The sequence below is a fragment of the Sinohyriopsis cumingii genome, chromosome 8, assembly GCF_028554795.1.
Source record: "Sinohyriopsis cumingii isolate HCF-2022 chromosome 8, ASM2855479v2, whole genome shotgun sequence".
Classification (NCBI taxonomy): Eukaryota; Metazoa; Mollusca; class Bivalvia; order Unionida; family Unionidae; genus Sinohyriopsis; species Sinohyriopsis cumingii.
In genome coordinates this window covers 87,231,985-87,256,647 of record NC_142968.1, presented here as the reverse complement: position 1 = coordinate 87,256,647, position 24,663 = coordinate 87,231,985, and the positions used below count along the sequence as shown (strand labels likewise).

The 24,663-nt window shown below is 35.6% G+C and overlaps 2 protein-coding genes across 2 annotated transcripts in view; one reads left to right on the top strand and one right to left on the bottom strand.

Moving 5' to 3' along the window:
• The window catches only part of LOC149794080 (ras-related protein Rab-27A-like), a 46,874-nt gene extending 28,187 nt beyond the window's left edge, over window positions 1-18,687 (top strand). Inside the window, exons 5-6 of the mRNA XM_089968028.1 lie at window positions 8,324-8,551; window positions 10,310-18,687. Of these exons, the coding sequence (XP_089824154.1) occupies window positions 8,324-8,551; window positions 10,310-10,505 (424 nt within the window). The 3' untranslated portion in view covers window positions 10,506-18,687. The remainder of the gene's footprint in view (window positions 1-8,323; window positions 8,552-10,309) is intronic.
• Window positions 1-24,663, bottom strand: part of LOC149794078 (uncharacterized) — a 177,209-nt gene that overhangs the window by 127,241 nt on the left and 25,305 nt on the right. The window lies entirely within an intron of this gene.

Sequence of the window (24,663 nt, the reverse complement as noted above, 5' to 3'; positions counted from 1 at the left end):
GGCTTTACCTTAAGCTATGTATATACATTGACAAACAAAAATAAAGATCCATTCAAATGCATACATTGCATCTACCTGAGCAATAATAACCTATCCAGTCTGTAACATGGAGACAGCATGGACACCAGAAGTAGCAAATTTAATTTTTTCAAATTTTAAAATGTTTTCTCTATACTGTAAATAGACTTTTCATAAAATTTGCAGAGAAAATTGACAAGCTTATTTTAATAATTGGACTATTTTAATAAACAAATAAACTGCCAGATCTGAGTATTTTATAATCAGTCAAAAAATCAGTCCTATCAGACATGCCCATTATTTTGTATGGGTTTCCCAAGACCTGATTCATACATACTGAAAGTAAGAATGACTCAATCCATCCTTTTGGAATAAAATTCTCAGATTCCTCCTACACTACTTGGAGGATTGCCATGAAACGTTTCAAAAGGTTTAACTGGTCCAAAAGAAAACAGTGCAGATCTGACATCCAGTATGGTCATGACAGCAGCTAGAATGAAAACCTTGTCATTGCTTTTTCTCATGAATGGAAAGTCATATTTTCATGGGGTTTTCACCAACAAAAGACTTCAGATGACATCTGGTTTGTCCTGAATGAAAATGTTCTATTTGAATGTTCAGTATAGCCACCCCAGTGGCCGTCTCAAAAATCTTATTGCTACTCTATCTGAATTGATGGTCATATCAACACTGAATTTTCACTAAAAGACTTTCTACAGTTCCTTGTTGGTCCTCATTGATAATGATGCTGATCTGACATTAAATATTTCCTGAACAGTGTCCATCTTTAAAATATTGTCATTACTTATCCAAAACGGAAAAGCATATCAATTTGTGGTTTTTAGCTGGGAGATTTATGATGTGTGTCTAGCTGGTCTTATCTGAAATCTGTGTGTGTGATTTGGATTTTTAATGTAGCTTTACAAAATTTTCAGGGGGCCCTGAGTGGCTGAGTGGTCCAGAGCGCTGTCTTTTACAGATCACTGCCATCTCACCTCTGTCTGCATGGGTTCGAGTCTAAGATTTGGCCAATGTGGGTATGTGAGAAAGCTTGCCAGTAGCTTCTCGTGGGTCAGTGGTTCTTCCCGGGGTTTTCCCGGGTTCTTCCTCCACCATTAACACTGGCCACCATGCATAGCCTATTGTGTACTAAAAAATGGTGTTAAACCCCACAACAACAACAACATTTTCAGTCATATCGCTATGATGTCTGAGATGTGGCAGTTTATACTGATGTCTAGCACTGGGGCATCATGCCACAGACATGTAGCATCATGTCCCACTCAGTCGCATTATCCTGACACCAGGCCGACCAGTCCTAACACTACCTCTTAATGCTGAGCACCTAGTGAGACAACTGTTAGTACCATTTTTATAAGTCTTTGGTATGACTAGGCGGGGGTTTGAACTCATGACCTCCTGCATCTGGGGCAGATGCTCTAACCACTTGGCCACCTGAGCAGTCATCTGATAGCTAATGTGGCAGCCATAGTGACAATCTTAAAAATCTTGTCACAAGTCGACCAAGATGGCAAGAAATATCAGCATTTTGTTTTCATTTGAATACTTGTGATATCTGGTTAGTACCAAATACATATCTGATATACAGCCTGGTTACTATGCCAGCCATCTTGAAGGTCTCAGATTGCTACACTTCCTAAATGGAAAGTCTTATCAACATGGGCTTTTCTCCTGAAGACTAATTGTGATATATGTTTGGTACCAAATACCTATCAGATATACATTCTAGTTACTGTGGCAGCCATCTTAAAGGTCTTTGTATTGCTACACATCCTAAATGGAAAGTTGTATCAACATGGGGTTTTCAACTGAAGATTGTGATATCTGATTGATCCTGAATGAAAATGGTGCAGATCTGACAGCCACATTGAACAGATGTTAAATCTGGAAACAAATTCTTCTAAATCACTGGTTATACATCAACATGGTGTTTTCACCCAAATTCCTGTAATGGTGTATAGTTGCCTTAAATAAAACTTGTACTGATATAAATTTAAAATCTCATTGCACAAGAATATCAGAGATTGTTTCAACACTAAGCAGTTAAAAAGAAGAAAATGTCATGTCCTAAATTGTTGTAAATTCTGTTCAAATATTAGAACATCCATCCCTTTGAGGGACTCATGTTTATTATTCTCTCTTGGCATTTCTTGTTTGCTTTTACTGGATATTTTTCTACTCCTTGCGCTTATCGTTTCCCAGAAAGAACAAAATGAAAAAGAATACATTGCTTGTCATGTGTGAATTTAATAAAAACAAATTGTAATAATAACTTTCATTCTCAATTTATACACAAACTTCTGACACATTTCTTTACAAAGTTATTTTGTCATTCCTGTATAATACGAAAAAATTTCCTCTTCAGCCTACAGAAGTAAGCAAATTTGCACATAATTTATAATAATTGCATAAATATTGCCAATTTAACTGGAAATCCTTTCATTTTAATATTGTACTCTTTTTGTAGCATTCACTCACAATAGTTATCAATTCCCATACTGAACATGAATCATCAGGAAAACTAACCTAATAAAGAAAAACCAAAGAGTTGTACAGTATATTGGTGGGCTAAATATACCATTGCAAAGACAAGTGTTGCCTAATTTGCAAACATATGCCAAAGACCAAATCTTTCAGAAGTTCAATGACAGGAGTTAACTACACGATCAGTCAGAAGTTAGGATGTCGAGACAATAATACAATCTAACTTCTGACATGCAAGATCTGTGCCATTTCAATATGTTGGCAAAACCATTGATTCCAAAAGTAAATGAATAATCACAAAAGCCACATTCGCAACAGAATCAACACGAAAATTGCTAGCCAATATGGACATTCAGTTGAGTCACTCTAGATTCTATCAATACTATAAAAATTTTGTTAACAGTGTCGGTGGGAGGTGATTCTTGAAAAGTGTGTTATGGGGTAGGTGTCCATGTAAGTGACATCATATAATTGATTCTTGAAAAGTGTGTTATGGGGTAGGTGTCCATGTAAGTGACATCATATAATTGATTCTTGAAAAGTGTGTTATGGGGTAGGGGTCCATGTAAGTGACATCATATAATTGATTCTTGAAAAGTGTGTTATGGGGTAGGTGTCCATGTAAGTGACATCATATAATTGATTCTTGAAAAGTGTGTTATGGGGTAGGTGTCCATGTAAGTGACATCATATAATTGATTCTTGAAAAGTGTGTTATGGGGTAGGGGTCCATGTAAGTGACATCATATAATTGATTCTTGAAAAGTGTGTTATGGGGTAGGTGTCCATGTAAGTGACATCATATAATTGATTCTTGAAAAGTGTGTTATGGGGTAGGGGTCCATATATTAAGTGACATCATATAATTGATTCTTGAAAAGTGTGTTATGGGGTAGGGGTCCATGTAAGTGACATCATATAATTGATTCTTGAAAAGTGTGTTATGGGGTAGGGGTCCATATATTAAGTGACATCATATAATTGATTCTTGAAAAGTGTTATGGGGTAGGTGTCCATGTAAGTGACATCATATAATTGATTCTTGAAAAGTGTGTTATGGGGTAGGTGTCCATGTAAGTGACATCATATAATTGATTCTTGAAAAGTGTGTTATGGGGTAGGTGTCCATGTAAGTGACATCATATAATTGATTCTTGAAAAGTGTGTTATGGGGTAGGTGTCCATGTAAGTGACATCATATAATTGATTCTTGAAAAGTGTGTTATGGGGTAGGTGTCCATGTAAGTGACATCATATAATTGATTCTTGAAAAGTGTGTTATGGGGTAGGTGTCCATGTAAGTGTCATCATATAATTGATTCTTGAAAAGTGTGTTATGGGGTAGGGGTATGTGTGTGTGACACATATAAGTAACATCATATAATTGAGAATAGGTCATCTACTTATATAAGGCTTTAGAAAATGATGAGAGATTCTAATCTGAATCAAAGAAAATTCCCCATGAAGCATCTAATACATTTCCAAACAAACGATAGATGTTAGACTTATCATCATATGTCATCAACACACATACATATAATCACTGTCACACAGACAATAAATAAAAGATATACAAAGTTTCTGTTTTTAGAATACTGTATTAACCTTTAGTTTCTGACTTTGGTGATCCACTAGTTCACTGGAAGGCTTGAAGGTGATGCATTATTACAGTTGATCTTGACAATCATTTGAGAATGGATGGTACTGTTGTTCATTAGAGACTGGATGGTACTGTTGTTCGTTAGAGACTGTTCATTAGAGACTGGATGGTACTGTTGTTCATTTGAGACTGGATGATACTGTTGTTCATTAGAGACTGGATGGTACTGTTGTTCATTGGGGCCCAGAGTGGTCTAAAGCGCTCTCCGTTACGGATCACTGCCATCTCACCTCGGTCTGCGTGGGTTCAAGTCTCGGATTCAGCTAATGTGGGTATGTGAGAAAGCTTCCCAGTAGCTTCTCGTGGGTTGGTGGTTCTTTCTGGGTTTTTTCCAGGTTCTTCCTCTGCCATTAATACTGGCTGCCATGTATAGCCTATCGTGTGCTGAAATATGGCGTAAACCCTACAACACCAACACCAACCAACTGTTGTTCATTAGAGACTGGATGTTGCTGTTATTCATTAGAGACTGGATGGTACTGTTGTTCATTAGAGACTGGATGGTACTATTGTTTATTACAGACTGGATGGTACTGTTGTTCATTAGAGACTGGATGGTACTTTTGTTATTAGAGTGATATAATGTGATGTGATTTGAATTTTTAACGTAACTTTAACAATTTTTCAGTCATATCGCTACAATGTCTGCAGTGTGGCAGTTTATAGTGATGTATAGCACGGGGCATCATGCCGGAGACATGTAGCATGATGTCCCACCCAGTCACATTAACCTGACACCGGGCCGACCAGTCCTAACACTAACCTCTTAATGCTGAGCACCAAGCGAGGTAGCTGTTTGATACCATTTTTGTAAGTCTTTAGTATGACTCGGCCGGGGATCGAACCCACGACCTCCTGCATCCAAGGCAGATGCTCTAACCACTAGGCCACCGGAGCGGCGGTGTTATTAGAGACTGGATGGTACTGTTGTTCATTTGAGACTGGATGGTACTATTGTTTATTACAGACTGGATGGTACTGTTGTTCATTTGAGACTGGATGGTACTGTTGTTCATTACAGACTGGATGGTACTGTTCATTTGAGACTGGATGGTGCTGTTGTTCATTAGAGACTGGATGGTACTGTTGTTCATTTGAGACTGGATGGTACTGTTGTTCATTACAGACTGGATGGTACTGTTGTTCATTAAAGACTGGATGGTATTGTTGTTCATTACAGACTGGATGGTACTGTTGTTCATTACAGACTGGATGGTACTGTTGTTCATTACAGACTGGATGGTACTGTTGTTATTAGAGACTGGATGGTACTGTTGTTCATTAGAGACTGGATGGTACTGTTGTTCATTAGAGACTGGATGGTACTGTTGTTATTTGAGACTGGATGGTACTGTTGTTATTTGAGACTGGATGGTACTGTTGTTCATTAGAGACTGGATGGTACTGTTGTTCATTACAGACTGGATGGTACTGTTGTTCATTACAGACTGGATGGTACTATTGTTATTTGAGACTGGATGGTACTGTTGTTATTAGAGACTGGATGGTACTGTTTTTATTTGAGACTGGATGGTACTATTGTTATTAGAGACTGGGTGGTACTGTTGTTCATACTTCCCTGAAGATCTTGTTGAAAGTTTTGAGCATTGAAAATGCCCTTTCTGCATCTGCCCTATGCAACAGATGTCATATACATTAAGAATAACTGCTGTCGATAAAGTATTTGCATGGTGTGAAATGCTTCCACTTGCCCCTGAGCTTCACACAGTCTGCCATGAGTTTTGAAATTGAGTTAAGCTAGTGGCTCATTCATCCATGAGTTTTTGACAAGTGCATTTAAAAATTAAGGTCCACCCATCTAGCTTTGGCATTCCCACTAGTGGAATAATTACATTTTCATTTTATGTATGGAGTAAAATCTGACTTGAAAGAAATCTTGCCACTGATCATAAACTAGCAATAATCTTTAGTAAAGATGGCTTAAATGTCTTCATGAATGGTACCAATGTGTAATAAGTTGAATTTCTTCAGCATGCCTTCTCAAATTATAAAACTTCAGATGAATTGGATTGTTCCACTTTGTATACTGTACCAATGCATATTAGCCTAATGGGCTGACTGCAGCAGATTTCAAAGGAATACCAAACCAAAAAAAATCACAGCTATTGTCAGTCATGTAAGTAATCTGTGGAGTGGTGGTTGTTTATTGATGGATGCCTTTGCTTTATATTCAACTTTATGACATTTAAAAAGGCTGCAGGTTAGAAGCATATATCTTATCTCTTTGGCAGGTGTGGGCTTTACAGTTTTAGAATTACCATATTGCCCCAAATTTGCAAATCTGGAAATGCCTTGAGCAGTTTGAGAAATGCCCATGTCATCTGGTTTTGTGAGTATTCCCATGTTCTGCAGGGTGATCCCTGAATTGTCCAAAATTCTAAACATGCATACAGACTGTTTACTGTATGATAACCCATATTTAATGATTATCTCATCCCACTTGTTGACGAAGTTTAGGCAAATTTTTATTATCTGATGATAAGTCCACCATTCAATTATTGACTGGTCTTGTGGTCTCATGGGATAATTGTCTGTAATGTTTGTATAAAGTGCAATGTACAGCGATAGTCCTCAAGACTAAATCCTCAGTATACCAGAATCTGCTCAAGACTGAATCTTTTATCAAGTCCGATTTTCCTTCTTTAGTATCATCCTTTTTTCCCCACGTAACCAAAATCCCTCAAGTCTACATACCAAATTTTAATCCTAAATTTCAATTTTATCCTTGAAAGACATCTTTTAACCAAAACTCAACTCAAACTTGGAAATATAATTTAGATGTTAAATTCCTGATGTATGGTGGAACAGATTAACTTTGGATAGCAAGTGCTGTAGTGGGCTTATGTATGAGACAAGATTCAGAATATGTCTGAAGGGCACAAGAGTTCAGAACACTACTTGCTGTACAAAATTGGTGCAGATTAGGGCATTCAGTAGGCTAATCTGAAGTATTTACATTGTTCAAAATAGTCAGCATTTAGGCTAATCATTGCATTTAAGTAATCCATTTTATAATGATAGTGTTTGTTTGTTTGTGACTGTATACTTGATCAATAGAAAATTATCTGCTTGTTTTTTTTTTATTATTAAATATCAGGTCTTTATTATCATTTGGCCATCTTTGTAATGCATTGCTGACACAGATTGACAAAGCGGTATTCTAAAAGTCAGATTCATTCAATGACAAACTCTATAAGATTTTAGATTTTATGTAGTGATTAACTTCACAATTGCTACAGATGAGTGTTATTTGATTATGGCACAAGAAATGGAGACATTAATACAGGCCATATTAAATTTAAAGATGTAAGACAGTGCTCCATACCTTCTTCAAACTAGGATCTTGAGCTGTGAACATTATGAATAACAGAGTGTTTAAACATTGTGGTGTATCATTCAGAAATCTAGTGAACTTTAAGTTATGAAATTACTGTATCTGATTCCTCAGATGTTTCTTGCTGTTGTGGGGTTTTAACGCCATTTTTCAGCACAAGATAGGATAAACATGGCAGCCAGTATAATTGGTGGAGGAAGAATCTGGAAAAACCCTGGAAAGAACCACCTATCTACAAGAAGCTACTGGCAAGCTTTCTCACATACCCACATTGGCCGAATCCGAGACTCGAACCTACATAGACAGAGGTGAGATGGTAGTGATCAGTAATGGTGAACGCTTTAGACCACTCAGCCACTTGGGGGCCCCCAGATGTTTCTTGTAACAAGGACTTTATTTCTATAACAGGATATGATTTTCGGTATGAACATATATTATTCAGCCAATTCTTGATTAAATGTTTTTAATTAAGAAAAAAAGCAAAAATGTGATGCTCTCGATTACATTCTCTTTCTCTCCATTTCTCTCTCTCTCTTCTTTTTCATTCTTTCTCTCTCTCTCTCTCACTCTCTCTCACATCACATTACATAAAGACTTTTTTTGCATCTGCAAAACCTCAGTAAACCAAAAGCTCAGTTACTGAAATGTTTGGGTAGTCTAAAGGGTTTTCTCTTTTGAGGTGTTTCACCATATATATTGAGTGAAAGATACTAGCAGACTCAGTTTTAGGAAAATGTTGTTGAATATGAACATGCTTATAAGTTACTACAAACTATCATTTTCAGGTTTCGGAGTTTGACAACTGCCTTTTTCCGAGATGCTATGGGATTTTTGTTACTGTTTGACTTGACAGATGAACAGTCTTTTATTAATATTCGCAACTGGTTGACACAACTTCAGACGCATGCATACTGTGAGAACCCTGACATTGTGCTTTGTGGGAATAAAGCTGACCTGGAGGACAAGCGAAAAGTGTCGGAAGAAAGGGCACGAGAGATGGCAGAAAAATACGGGTATATGGCAAAATTTATATTTTTCCTGTATTACCTCAGTTTGCAAGACTTCTCAAAAAAGTCATTCATCACATGAGTTTAGTGTTCATATAATGTGTTTAACTTTCAGTTTGTGTCGATAACACCAGATGTTGGGAATATTAATGGGAGTTTTCCTTTTGCAAAACCGTTCCGGTGCCCTAGTGGTTAGAGCATCCGCCTTGGATGCAGGAGGTTGTGGGTTCGATCCCCGACTGAGTCAAACCAAAAATTGTGCTAACAGCTACCTTGCTTGGCGCTCAGCACTAAAAGGTTAGTGTTAGGACTGGTTGGCCTGGTGTCAGAATAATATGACTGGGTGGGACATCATGCTACATGTCTGCGGCATGATGCCCCAGTGCTAGACATCACTATAAACTGCCACATTGCAGACATTGTAGCAATATGACTGAAAAATTGTTAAAGATACGTTAACAATCCAAATCACAACACACAACACATCCTTTTGCAAATATCCACATTATTGGCCAGTAAAACTAATTTTGAACAGTATAACCATCATTAATATCACAGATTCTCAAAGGAAGAATTTGTCCAATAAATTGTATCTAATTAACAGGGTCATGCCTTACTTGTCATTAATTACATGCCTTTGATTTGACTTTCATTGTGACAAATATTTCTTTTAAATTTTTTGATTATTTATGAGGCACAATTGTTTCAGAAATTTTGCATTGTCATAGCCAGTTTTAATTCATTATTTTCATATATCACTGTATAATATTGCTGAAAATTTATAATATTGGTATTTGTAACAGGATGTAGTGTATATGTCTACCATTGAAAGACCTGCCTTCCAGTGGCAATATAACTTTGTGCTTTAATGATTTTCCTGGATGTTGTGATTTTTTTTTTTTTTTTGATTAGATTTAAAAATAATTTTAAGATCACCTTATATTTTAATTTAAAATTTTATGGGTTTTTTTTTGCCAGTTTGTTCCTATCTACCAAATTCATTTTTGCCATGTACCCGCCATATTGGATTTTATTTCAGTTTGTCCCATGCTATCAGTTCAACTCTGATGAAAGTCCATCCAGTTTGCCTTTCACATAAATAATGCTGTTAAGCCAGTTTCATCATTTGCCGTTTTTACAATCATTTTGGCTCTTTATGCCTTCGGGTGAAGGACACTTTTGCTAATCAGACTTTTTCCCTTCTGGCCTCCTGCAATGTTTTCTCCATGTCAACTCAACTGGCATTCACAAAACAGACAAATTTGGACATTTCAAACAAGGATGCCATATGAACCTGGCATTTTTCTTGATTTTAGTAGGTGATAACACAGTCAGTTCAGGTCCCCAAAAATGACCACTACATTTTGTGTTCAAAGCAGGTCAGAAAAAAGGACAGGGCCATTCATTGTGATGACTGCCAAGGATGGAGTCATTTCAGTTGCATGGCTATCAACAACTTTGAGTAGAGAAAATTAATATAAGCTGATAAGGTTGTTTCTTTGTTAACTTGAGGTTTAAAGAAACATTATTGTAAAATATTGTAGTGTAGTCAAAATTAACAATCTAGGACCAACACCTAATCGAGTCTGGTTACATTAGTATAACGGTTCTCATGGCTACAGTAGTGGAAAGGTTTTGCAGGTTAGATGCAGTGGGTGATATGGATACAGGTTCTGTGGAACACTTGTTTATCCAGTTTGAAAGTTTATAAGCAGAGAAGATGTGTGTGAATAAATCAATTTCAAAATTTATATTTTCATTTAGATTGCCATACTACGAGACCAGTGCAGCAACGGGGCAGAATGTAGCGAAAGCAGTTGAATGCCTTCTAGATATGGTAATGATGCAGATGGAAAAATGTGTGGACAAGTCTCTGTTTCCTGCAGCTAGAAATGGACGCAAATCCGGTCGCTATGATATGGACGAAACTCCAGGAAGTGGTAGTTCCTGTCCTTGTTAAATGATTTTACTGTTATAATTTTTCATATTACTGACAATTCTTAAAAGAAATAGAATTTTACTTCACCTGGTTTTGTCACTTAAAGCTTATTTGAAACAGTTTGAGATCCTGATGAGACATTGTCTTTTCTTTCATGGATATTGACCATTGTGGATATTGGCAAACGAAAGTATGTATTTGTGAGATGGCCACATCAGATAAAAGATAGCAGATCTGTATTAAAATACGCATACCACTGGTATTTGGATTACATCTAAATTCTCCTGATTTGTTCTGTATAATAATATACATGTTATTCTGTTTAAAAATAGCAAATGTTCAGAATTTTTATCAAAATTCCTGTCCAAAAGCAGAGTATAATTATGTAAGGGCATCTGTGATTGGCTGTGTATATTCTGTAGCCGTCATCTAGGAGCAAACATATGCACACCATACATCATGATCTAATATTCAGCTCATTAGGGCCTGCAATCAACTGATTTGATGCATTTAGCATCTTTTGCTTTTTAGTGAGACCATCACAAACAGTACATACTTTGCCCAGTACCTGCCTTGTTATGTTGCGTGGTAATCTTGACCATGACTTCTGTAATCCTAAAATCTTCAAACTTTGTCTCATCAAGGACAACTTAACTGTAAAGCCTTAGTGAAGGTATGTTCATTTGAACTAAATTTATTAGGTAATAGCATATTTTTCTGTGACAGGTCTCCAATACCTTGGACAGTGGGTTTCTTGTTATCATCAAGGGCACCATATGGTTTAGGTGAATTGGCATTACATTGAATTGAAGTTACTGCATGGAAACTGTTTACTTCCATGGTGACCTTGACATTTGGCATTGAGATCCCTCAAATCAATAAGGCTTCTTTATATTGGATAAGGCAACCCACCTGCAAAGTTTGATGATGGCATGTCAAACAGAACTATTAAAAAAATTGTGCAGAATCCATGTTTTTGGTTGGTTGGTTGCAAGACCTTCACATTTGACCTTTTGACTCCAAGATCAATATGTTATTCTTCTTGCATTGGGAAACCAGCCTTTTTATGTTTTGTGAAGGTATATGAAGCAATCCTCATTGCATGGAAATGATTTGTAGTGGTCAATCACAAAATCCTTTACCTTAATTCCCAAATCAGTAGGATTCTTTCTATACATATTTTGATGATGTGCTCTCAGCTGAGACTACATTTGACCAAGAGCATTCTTATTACTCTTTAATGTAAAGAAATCCAAAGTAGATTAACTTTAAGAAATCCAAAGTAGAATAACTGTAAGAACTGATTACTTCCCTTTAATGGCATAATTGTAGCAATTGCATTTTCAATGTTGCTCAGTTTCATTCTATTTTTATATAACTTAGTGTTGACTAATATATTTAATGTAATTATAATGCACACAAGGTAATGATACTTATTTGTATCATGCTGGTTATATATTTTTAATCATTTTAAATTAGCTATTATTTTTCCTATTTGTAATGCCTATCATTTTGCTGTAAGCGACAAATTTTCATATTTCTACAATATATCAAGGTTGTGGGTTTGATTTAACTGAATTGAATCTGTTTTCATTTTACTGGTCCTGGACCAGATGAGCTAATGCGATGGCTTTTCATCCACTAGCATCCTTTGCCCATTGTCTTGTGTCTGTTATCCACTGGCATCCTTTGCCCATTGTCTTGTATCTGTTATCCACTAGCACACATTGCCCATTGTCTTGTGTCTGTTATCCACCTGCATCCTTTGCCCATTGTCTTGTGTCTGTTATCCACCTGATTCCTTTACCCATTGTCTTGTGTCTGTTATCCACTAGCACACATTTGTTATCATCTTCCTGCTACACTATTGGAAGGATTGCAATTTTACACACTTTCATCTTGAAGTATAACTGGTTCTAAATGAAAATGATAACCTTTTGATGTCCAGTATGGTTCCTATGGCAACCATCTAACGAATCTTGTTACTATCCTTCTTGAGTGGATGATAATATCAACATGGCGTTTGTACTAAAAAACTTTTTATGTTGGTCCAGAATGAAAATGTCACTGATGTGCATCGAGTATGACCATCATGGCAACCATTTTGAAAATCTTATCAGAGCTCCAAATGAATATGTCAAAGCCATGTAGGGTTTTCACTATTATAACTCTTATGATGTCTAATTGGTCCTGAACAAAAATGGGGTCAATTGGACATCCAGTGATCAGCCTTTCCAGCAACCACTTTTCCTTCTTTTCCTACTTTTTCCTTCTATTTTTTCAGAATCCCTATGCATCCCTACTTTATAGCCCAGCTATCCCTGTTTTTATTTTCTCTTCAATTTTATGTTGAAAATTAATCTCACATTATGAACAGTGGTAGCAGAAAAAAAGTCAGGTATCGTCTCTGAAATGTGGAGCAGGGTGTTTAAGGTTTATGTGCCTGTATTTGGTCATTTCACTATGTATTGGCCAAAGACTTACAAAAATGGTACTAACAGCTGTCTTGCTCGGCACTCAGCATTAAGAGGTTAGTGTTAGGACTGGTCAGCCTGGTGTCAGGATATTGTGACTGGGTGGGACATCATGCTACATGTCTGTGGCATGATGCCCAATTGCTAGACATCATTATAAACTGTCACACTGCAGACATCGTAGTGATGTGACTAAAAAATTGTTAAAGCTACGTTAAAAATCCAAATCACACACACACACACACACATTCTCACTATGTATTGGGTTCATATGACTTCAGATAAGCAATGCAGAAACTATACATTGTAATTATTTTATAAAAAACGGTAGGATTACCTAGATTACGTTATTATAATTCCAAATAGGTACACATTTTTAAGTAGCTGCCACTAAAGCCAGCAATTTATTGTTTTAGTTTATAAAACATGACAGCCCAAAACATTGTAAAGATTTGCAGAAACAACCCCTATAAATGTAGCACATGCACAGATGTCTTCACACCAAAGTGGGCATCAATTCAAACCAAAGTGGGCATCAGTTTAAACCAAAGTCGGCATCAATTCAAACCAAAGTGGGCATCAGTTTAAACCAAAGTCGGCATCAGTTCAAACCAAAGTGGGCATCAATTTAAACCAAAGTGGGCATTAATTTAAACCATAGTGGGCATCTGTTAATACCATAGGGGTCATTGATGTTAGAGGTGAGTAACCTCAACTTTACAACTACTTGTTTTAAGGGGACAACTCAAAATTGAATGCAAATCTTTTTGGATTTGTCAAATTTTTGTGAAGTTTCGAAAAGTTAAAGCAGTTAAAACGCTTGTTCTGTTGGCAGTTGATTAAGTGTATTTGACTCTAGTTACAATTATAATGATGTAAAATAGGTTTCCTATCAGTTGCGGTTAATTTCAGTTTGTAGTTTCTGCTGTGTTCATTTGAAGCATTGTTGCCAAAATACTCAGCTTAATGAACAAAACAGGCACATGACACCTTGAAAACACAGGACTAAAGAGACAGCTACTATGTAGCTAAGCACATGCTGTTGTTTAAGTTTACAACAAGAAGTTACAGTATTTTTTAACGTAATTTACATATATTTAAACTGTTTTTAAAAAAATATCTCAATTGTTCACTGCCTTTTTGAAAAAAAAGGTATCTGTGGTTTATCCTTAGTATTTCACAAATGTTTGCTGGAAAGATTTAATACGCCACCATGATGACCATCTTAAAGATATTTTTATTACTACTGACATGGTTTTCCACTCAAAGATGACATGATGTTTAAATGGTCCTGGATCAAAATAGTGCCCTCAGACATTCAATATAGCTTCCACTACAGTCATCTTAAAAAACCTTGTTGCTATTCCTCCTGAATGGATAGTTGCATAGACATGGTATATTTCTTCTTTCACTGTCTAATTGGTCCTGAATGAAAATGTTTCCCCATGGACATTCAGTATCATGACCAAAGGGGCCATTTTATTAGCTGTACTGGTCAAAGACAAGAAAAGCTGATGCAATGGCTTGTTTTCCAACCAGTAGCTAGCATCCAACTGTCTACCTGCCTGTTTGTTATTGGTACTTCACCTAAACTACTGAAAAGATTGCCTGAAACTTTATTGGGGTGCATAATAGTTATATGGTGTTCTTTTTTATGTTATAAGAGGCAAGTAAATTAGACAGGAACCATTGTGACTTGTAACTGAAAGGGGATGGGTTCAAATCCAACCATTGGATCCACCCATGTTGTCTAGCTTGGTGTGTCCTTGGGCAAAGCACTTTTTCCAATTGCCTTTGCAATAAATAAATTGTTTATTATATTTCAGTGCCATATTACACCAAACCAAATCAATTCCACATTTCCACATGCATTCATCCCAGAATCAAAAGCCACTGAACATCTTGAAATTCATGTTATTGCCACTTGCAAACAGTCTCTCTCTCTCTCTCTCCCTCTCTCTCTCTCTCTCTCTCTCTCTCTCTCTCTCTCTGTATATATATATATATATATATATATATATATATATATATATATATATATATATATATACATATATATATATATGGGCCTGGACATTTAGATGATAAAAAATGAAAATTGTACCAACTTCATATTTAGCATGGCCACAACCATGACTGTCTTGAAAATAATGCTAAGGCTCCTTCCTCTTCCTGAATGAAAAAAGTGTTGATATGACTGTCACAGTGGCCCTCATGAAAATCTTGTTTTCGATAATTCTCCTATTGAATGGTTATCGATCTCTCAGTAAGATAGTTGTGTCAAGATAGGGTTTTCACTGAAACCCTTTCAGTGTGTAGTTGATTCTATACTAAAATGAAGTTCGCTGAACGTTCTAAGAGCTGTTTCAGTAAAGCAGACATGGTACCCAGGGAAGGCACTTGTACTTTGGGGTACTCACCCATGGATGCAATTTAGAATTTTCATATCATTTTAATATGAATTCTTTGAACTCAGAGTACCCTGGCATATATTTTTTTTTAAAACTGCCTTCCCTGGGTTCCTTGTATGTTTAAATGGAACAGCCCAAAATAGCTGCCTTGTCTGTTATCTAGAATATCTTCTATTGGCTTTTTCTTCTGAATAGATGGTTGTATCAGCATGGGATTTTCACCAAAGCGCTACAATAAAAATGTGGATTATTCTAAATGGTCAAACATCCAACATAACACCCATACAACCTGACAGTATAAAGAAAAATATTCCGTATTTATCTGGAATGAATGATAGCATTAACATTTGGATTTCACTATAAACAGCTCTTGCAGTATTTTATTGGTCCCAAATGAAATTGGTGCTGACCTAATCATCAACATGTTCATGGTGTTGAAAATGAGGCTTGAAAACCAGACCTACTTGACCTTGTGGTCAAGTCAAAGGTCACTGCCTGCAATTTTGTATTTCATTGAGTTTTTGAACATGATGACCTGTATGTACGCAAAGGAATTGTTTCCAGATAAACAGGTTGGCAGTCAGCGTTCTAACATTGATTTTGGGGGACAATTGTCTTGGCTCATTTTTTAAAATCTGTGATGGTTTATGAGAATGATATACATTCATTCGAATGGATTTTTTTATGAAACTCGGTGTATGCATATATCTGAGGAATAAGTTACATTATGCCAGTTCTATGAATTGATTTTTTTCTATGTTAAATATGGATTAAACTTGCGATATGGGTATATTTTGATAGCATCCGAGAGGAGTTTAGTGATTTTCTCTCCACCACAAAGAGTTTTGTACTGCACTTGTGAAAACTAAGACATATAAGAAAATATTTGTTTTGCTATGTTTGGCATGTTGGCTTATCTCAAGGATATCTGAGATGATGTCAGTACTCAGCAAGAAAAGAAAAGAAATGAAAAGTGGGTGAAGAAACAGACTTCTCTTGGATTTCTTTTTAGCCAGTAGAATGTCAATCCCTTTGAGTGACTCTTGTTTTGCCTTACAGGCTACAATTTTTTATTATTGTTCCTGTTTTATATAATCATTTCAACTGTCTGACAGTTTTTTTCATATTTTTTAAATATTGCCAGAATTGTTTTGTACATTGTGATTAGAAAAAAGTTATTTAATTTTTCCAGAAAGTACATCTTTGAGCTTTGTCAATATTTTCTATACTTCTCCACTTTCTTACTGTGCCACTGTGTACTTGTCATGACTGCAGCATATTTTCCATTGGATCACTCACATATTTGGCACAGCTTTTGTCTATTTGCAAGGATGATATGCATGTGTTTTTGTGTTTTTTTTATTGTTGTTGTAATAATAGCTATGGTTGCAGGCAGCATTCCACTTTCCATCCTGTACTAGTTCCACTGCCAAACAGACAATAGGCCCTATGCTTTAGACACATTACAAGATGAAATATTGTTATTAAAGGGATATTTTTCAGATCTAAGCCCCTTAATCACATAGTTTACACCACAATATTGTTTACTAAGTATTTGATGCTTTAATCTCCAGTATACTGATCTCTCGTGTTTCACTGAAACTGCAGCAGTAACTTACTTTTTGTTGACCCCACATTAGTGGGAAAGCAAGACATTGCAGTGACTTTTTCATCACTGGCAGTGTTTGTTACAGTTTCAGTTCAAGTTTTTCATTTACAAATATTTTGTAAACCCTATGATAGATTCATATTGTACATGTACCTGGTATTAAATACTTTGATGGATTTTGTCCATGCTTGAGACGAATCATTATGAGGCTAAGACAATTAAATCTGTGATATGCCCAGTCAGCTTTTTTAAGTATCATGGTAATAGTCTTACAGAATTAGTGTTCATTTTTTGGTTCAGGTGTGTTTTTCATTTCTTTTATACAGTCAAAACTGAAATGCCATGGGACGAAGTAAAAAGTTTGGTTTTGAGGGGTTTTCCGAGTTCACCTAAAATTACATGCAATCACTATTCTCTTCTTAGTTACAGGATACTTTGTATACTGATCATTACCTACTTTACATTTTATTTATATAAAGATCTTGTTTCTATTGATATTGATGCTGAGTGTTTATACAAATTTTTTTCAGCAAAGACATTTGTACCTTTATGTTAATTGATATGATAGAATGTTTCTAAGATGTGAACATTGTTACAAAACGGAGTGTGGGACAGAGCAAATGTAAGAGTCTTTCTCAGCAAAAATGTTAAATGTAAGAGCATGAGCCTTTATTTAAAGTTCAAAAGCCAGCAGATGGAGGATTATTTAGGTATATTTTAATCAGGCATAGCTAATTGCCAAATAAATTTAAATCTCCTTTGTTTTGCACAACCACTGGCACTACATTTCAAAGAATATTGAAAATCTCAAATCAGGTAATGTATTAGAAAACAGCTTTGAAAATTCTCCTGTCATACTGTATTAGGAATCAGTTAACTTTGAAAGTTGTCACTTAGATTGCTGATTAGTCTGTTCTTTACATTGTTGAAAGTGACCATATCTGTGCCATTTCTTTTGCCATACTGTTTTATTTTAAGCAGTGTCCATACTAGGCTATTTATAGATTGCTGGTCAACCTCATTACTGGTATACGGCAGTTGCCAGTTTAGTTTTTATGGGGTTTCTTTCTAGTGGGAAAATTAAATTTGGGACTCAACATTCATTTGGTTTTCAGATCGGATTGGTTCCATTTCTCAAATAATTTTTATTGGCTCTTTCGGTCACAGATCAGAACTTATGGGATAGTTTTTCGTTTATCATCTCTCAGCACAAGTTTGTTATTTGTACTCTCCAAAACTTCTTGGAGGGTTACTATGTAATTTTACATGCTCATTAATCCCATGGTCTAGGAGATTTTCGGTTTCAGGAAGATTCCAGTTTAGTGAAATTGTTTTTTTTTGCATGTTTTTTTCTTTTATTGTAGATTTATAGAAATGTCACGGATTTTTCTTAATAGCTTTAATAAGTAAATCATTATATAGATCCTACAGTTATATATTATAAGCTCATCCTAATTCAAACGCAATCTAGTATGAGATAATTAGTATTATCACAGGTATATACATGTTTAAACTAAGTTATGGAGGAATATGGGAACTGTTTTTTTGTCTCTTTTTGTCTTCCTTTATAACATTTTTCTGTATTTTCTTCTAATCAAAGATCTTGTTTCTATATCAAAATATATTTTATTTAAATACTGTTGAATTAGAGTCATAACTCCTGCCTTGTTAGAAGAGGACCATTTATTAATAAATATAATTTGAAGATCTCCAGGTTTTTTTAAAATTATTTTAACCATTTTTAGATACAAGATAGAGAAGAGCTTATTCAGTGTTATCAATCACAGGATATTATATATTCATGGTGCTTATTTATATGTCCCTTGCATTATTTTAAGCCACCCTAGAGTAAAGTAGGTCACAGTGACCTACATTTGTATCATATAACATCAGCATTTATAATTCAAAATTGGTGTAACAGTTAGCCATGAAGCAGAGCAGTGTAGATAAGTCCTTAACATTATGTGATAAACAAAAACTGCTTGCATCAGTTACAAGTTCTTTGTATAATTTAATATGACTTTGAAAGTGTGATCATGCCACAGTTACAAGGTAGACACCCTATTGTTTTGCATATTTCGAACAATATCTAAATCTGGCTTTGTTGTTCTCTTGTTGTACAACTAAATTCTGATTTGATTTGCTTCAGTAATAACAACAGCAGTGACAAATATAACAGTGACAAAAGGGAATAATAAAAAGAATATTAATAATAATGAAAGTTGATTGCCTTGTATGAGTATGTGTGTAACTGTGTTTAATCTAAGTTGGCTTTATTGAACCATGTTAAAGAATAATTATGTAGCTCTTGAAAGGTCTGTTTTGTAATTGTTGCATTGAGACCTGCATTTTAGCAGAAGCCTGGTTGCTTTTCTTGGGAATATTATGACTCTATGGTCTTAGAAAACTAATAAATTTTGTAAAATTCAACACATAATTTATTTCCATAGAATGCAAAGTGATAATTTTAAAAGAACTTACAGTAATGTGAATTAAATCCCAAATAGTTATAACATTTTTATCACAGGTGTATGAAGTTCCAAATGAATTCTAGTACTTTTCCAAACAAGTTCCATTATTGAATGAGTTGATGTGTAATCTCGAAAGTGCCAATGTGCCAGTGACCTTTAGTGTTGTGATGTGCTAACAGACTTTTGATGTATCACAATAATCCAATAGTGTTTGACTGCTCCAGTGGCCTGGTGGTTAGTGTGTCCACCTCAGATGCGGGAGGTCATGGGTTCAAAGCCCGGCTGAGTCATACCAAAGATTTATAAACATGGTACTAACAGATTTTCGCTAGGTGTTCAGCATTATGAGGTTAGTGTTAGGACTGGTCGTCCTGGTGTCAGGATAATGTGATGGATGGGACATCATGATACATGTCTGCAGCATGATGCCCCGGACATCACTATAAACTGCCACACTGCAAACATTATAGCTATATGACTGAAATATTGTTAAAGCTACCTTAAAAATCCAAAACACACACATGCACACATCTAAAAATATGCTCTTGTTTGAATTCAGTATATTCCAAATTAAAGTTTCTGACCAAGAATGAGTACTTTGTATATCCAGTGAATAATAATTTGAATGAATAATTCCACCCCAAGGAAATACTGAACACAACAATAAGACTGATTCTTCTAAAGATTTTAATTGCAAGAATGAACAACTTTTAAAGTAAACAAGATTTTATATATTTATATATATATATATATATATATATATATATATATATATATATATATATATATATATATATATATATATATATATATATAGACCCAGAATGCGGGTCAAATGTTCATTTCTAGAACATTTTAAGTTGTCAGCAAGTTAAGGTGTATTACTAAAATTAATTTTAAAAAATCATGGCAAACATCAGGTAGACCAGGGTCTTTTTTATTGGGGGTATTCCAGTCTCCTAGACCAAGTCACAAACTTTGTTTACATTAATAATGATCTGAATATTTAAACCATAATCATTTTGTTTACAAAATAAATGTTACTGGTTGGGAACACAATGAGCTTGATTTTGGACAAAGTCAAGTACTTAATACAGATGTATATAACATATAATCATGGGGGAAAAACTAACAAAACATATAAATTATCTATACATAATAGGAAAAAGAACTGTCTGGATAAGTATTTATGTCATTGTGGATCGCCAGGTGCAGGTGGTGGTGAATGATTCTGGCATGTGCAAAGTGCATGAAAAAATAATTCACTTGCCGAAAGATCTCTGTACTTAACTCCCTACAATTACCGATATGCAGATTTCTAATTCATCTGTGTAAAGTTACATTACATAGGTTGTTTTCTCCATGGCAGTAATCTTTAAGCTGTAGAGGTATGTAATAGTTATATAAATGTTGCTCTCTTCTTTCTGTCAACTCAATTTAATATATAGAATACTTTTTGACATCAAGTAATGCTGAATTTATCTTAAGTTTTATTTAGGACAGCTATTTCACATACAAATATGATTCAGTTGTCTTTTCTACGTTTTAGTAGGTATTGTAGCTGTATTGACAAGTTGGCTTGAATTATGAAACCTTTATATTACTCCTTGGACAGGCCCCAGGTCTGAATATCTATAGATTCTGATCCTTGCCTGCCAGTGTTTATTTTATCTGTCATCACCTTGCTATCAGCAAGTGTGAGTTTCACTAATGTCACATATAATTGCTTTTAGACTCCCAGCTAACTGTCTAGTTATTATGCCCTTATTTCAGTTCCCTGTGTTTGAAAGCTAGCTTTAATATGGGATTTCTATATTGTATTGGGCATAATAGATTGTTGGTCTATATTTTGTACCTGAAAATATTTTGTTCTGTCTGCAATAGATGTTAAACATATTTGGTTCCAGGGTAAGAGAGTCATATATAAATATGGTGGCATAGCAAATGTTTTTTCATAAATTCATGTTTACCCATCTTAGAATTTCTAAATTTATTATGTGAATGCAGATGCATCATTCTCAGAAGCCGACAGATTACAATGTGGGATGTAACAACATTGATACTGACTATTCACAAAACCATTTAAAATGTTCATATGTGGCGGGGGGGGGGGGGAGGAATTGAGTAATAAGCCTTTATAGTAGACTGAAATGCATATAAAATGACACTCATTATATTGTCACAAGCACCTGCAGCAATTACATATTTGGTTGTTGTGTGGACTATTAACCGGGTGCATACAGTAGTTTACACCCGCCTGGAAGAACTCGTTAGGCTCATACAGTCATGGGTTTGGGATGTTGATAGCAGAGGGCCATTCTGCTGGGGTGTCATTTTACATCGGATATAAACCATCCAAATTTTTGGGGCCTGTCCTATGAGTAATATATATCACATTGATAAATATCCTCTGTTACTCGTTCGAACATTATCATTATATTTACAGATAAATGATAGGCCACCCGCAAAGCTTTAATATTTAATTCCTTTTTTTTTGATTACATTTGATATAATCAATTACTCTATCACAGCGGGGGCCCAGGTGACTGAGTGGGTTAAGGTCACCTCTCATCTCACTTATTTTCAGCGAAGTTAAAGTCTGGGCTCAGCGAACATGGGTGCGTGAGAAAGCTTGCCAGTAGCTTCCCTTGGGTCGGTGGTTATTCGGAGGTTCTTCCTCCATCAAATGTACTGGGCGCCATATATAACCTATCATGTGCTGAAAAATGGCGTTAAACACACAAAACCAAACCGTTATGTATCTGGCAATATGCTCGGTAAATCTGAATTATGCATGGAAAATCGTTTGATCATGAGGATTTTTTTATCGTTTAATGGTGATTGTTTTGTATTTTAATGTGAATATAGTGTAATTCCCGCTGCTGTGTAGAAACAAGGAAACTATGACAAAAGTAAGTGAAAACACTTAGGGCTGATGAGTACCCACACTATTCCAACTGAGCCATTGCTGTTTCCAAAAATTATATAAAACCTTCCCCATGTAAGCATTTCTGATTTGCGAAATCTCCTGTTCATTTCAATCCCTTGTGGGGGCTGTGGAGTACGACGCAACATTCTTCATGGTTCAATGTAGTTGGAAACACAATATAACTATGTCTGAACGTGGTATAGGAGGAATCGTGGTGACTAGGAGCTCCGAGTCAGTCATCCAGTGCTGGACGTCAGTTCCACGTACAATGTATACACCAGTTTTTGAGAAAGGGAAATTATGCCGTGCTGGTGATCCTGTTAATAGGCTGCCGTCATTGTGTGATGGATAACTGAAGTCTTGGAATTGACCGGAACCGCACCCTGTATCAAGAAGATACCCAGAATCTTTTCTCGTCACATGAAGGTGGCTATCCGCAATGACAAGGAATTGAACAAACCCCTGTCCTGAGTGATTATTGCTCATGGCGGTGTATTGCTCAACATCCATTATGTTCTGCTGCCAAAGAAAACCAAGCTGAAGCCGCAGTAATCACAAAACGGTACTTTTAAGAACCACACAAGTATCCCAAAATGGAATATGCCCCAATAATGCCGACTGTGAATCAGTAAGATGAAACACAAGCGCGCACACACGCAATGAAATTCCATCTATTAGTATTATTGCTATTTTCAATAGTTTTGTTCTGATTACTATTGTTATCATTCTTCTTCTATACCCTTTTTCTTCTTTTTGGTAGTAGTAGTAGTGTTTTTATTATTTGACAGCGCCGATTTGTCCCTATTTGAATACTGAATTTAGAGAACGAAATCATGACACAGTAAATGAAAATACTCATAAATTCAATAGTCTTAGAGCAAAGCGAGTTTGTCTATTTTGGCGGTATACGAGTCTCAGTTATTAGCCATTTAAATGGTGTGATTAAGGCTGCGTACTTTCAAGAATACAAAAATAAAATCTCTCTCTCTCTCTCTCTCTCTCTCTCTGTGAAAACACTGGGCTATGGCTCAGAAAGCACTCTTCAGGCTAAAACTGGACGGTCACGAAAAATAAAAATAAACAAGAAAATCATAGAGTGTCTTGCTGCTGAATGCTCTACGACAGTGGCCTGGAATTCCATGTTACGATCACCAAATTCAATAGGCTACTAATAGTCCCACTCTTCAAGGAACTCCAAATTAAGATCACCAAATTCAATAGGCTATAATCCGCCCCATTCTTTAGGGAATTCCACGTTGAGATCACCAAATGCAATAGACTACCGTCCGCCCCACTCTTTAGAATTCGTCTTCGGAAAGAGGCAGGTACGCTCAATATATCAGAATTATTAATGCAGGCAAATGTTTAAATCAAAGATTCGATTTGAACATTAGCTTTCACATATTTGTCACTTTCTTAGCGGACATCTCTCTCTCTCTCTCTCTCTCTCTATATATATATATATATAGAGAGAGAGAGAGAGAGAGAGAGAGAGATTTATATTAAAACGTTTACTAAACATAATAAGGTGACAGATGGCCGGGCAGGAGGAGACTATAGTCTGTTGAAAATAGTTTCTCAATGAAATAAGACTGCTGCAGCTCGACGCAATTAAGATTTCATTCATGGCTTCTTATGAATGAAATTCCCCACCGGCCAGACTAAAGATGAAACAAAACATAGAGCTCGCTTGTATTCAGTCTGGTTTCAGTGGTTTTCAGTTTTGATTTTTAATACAGGATTTTAACATCAACAAAAGTATTTTAAAAAATTAAATTAAAAAAATCCATTCTCATATAAAGTTTGCTGGTCCATTACATTTTAATTTTGATTTTTAATTCACTCGTATCCGTACACGAGAATATTAAAACAACAAAAGCAAAACCCCATTGGTCTTGTTTTCTCAACATGCGTACTATAAGTGGGAAGGTTCGTCTCCTGAGATAACGTATCAGGTAAATTGTTATCTATTATTGTTATCTATTAGTTGCATGGCCAGAATGATCGTGTGTGAAAACAAGTTTAAGCTTATTAGGAATGAATGAAATTTGTACCAGCCGGACTGTACCATTGAGTTATATGGGGATAAATGCGAGCGATAACGACTGCTTTTAACCAGTGACACATTGGCTTGTCACATCATGTGGGGATCAAGTAAGGTTGCTGTCCCTAAATGTAAATTTTAAGATAAAGAAATTGAGAGAACGGATTAACTTTTATATAGATATGTCATTACCATGGTATACTGCAATATATTATTCGAAACGCTTCATTTTATTACGATA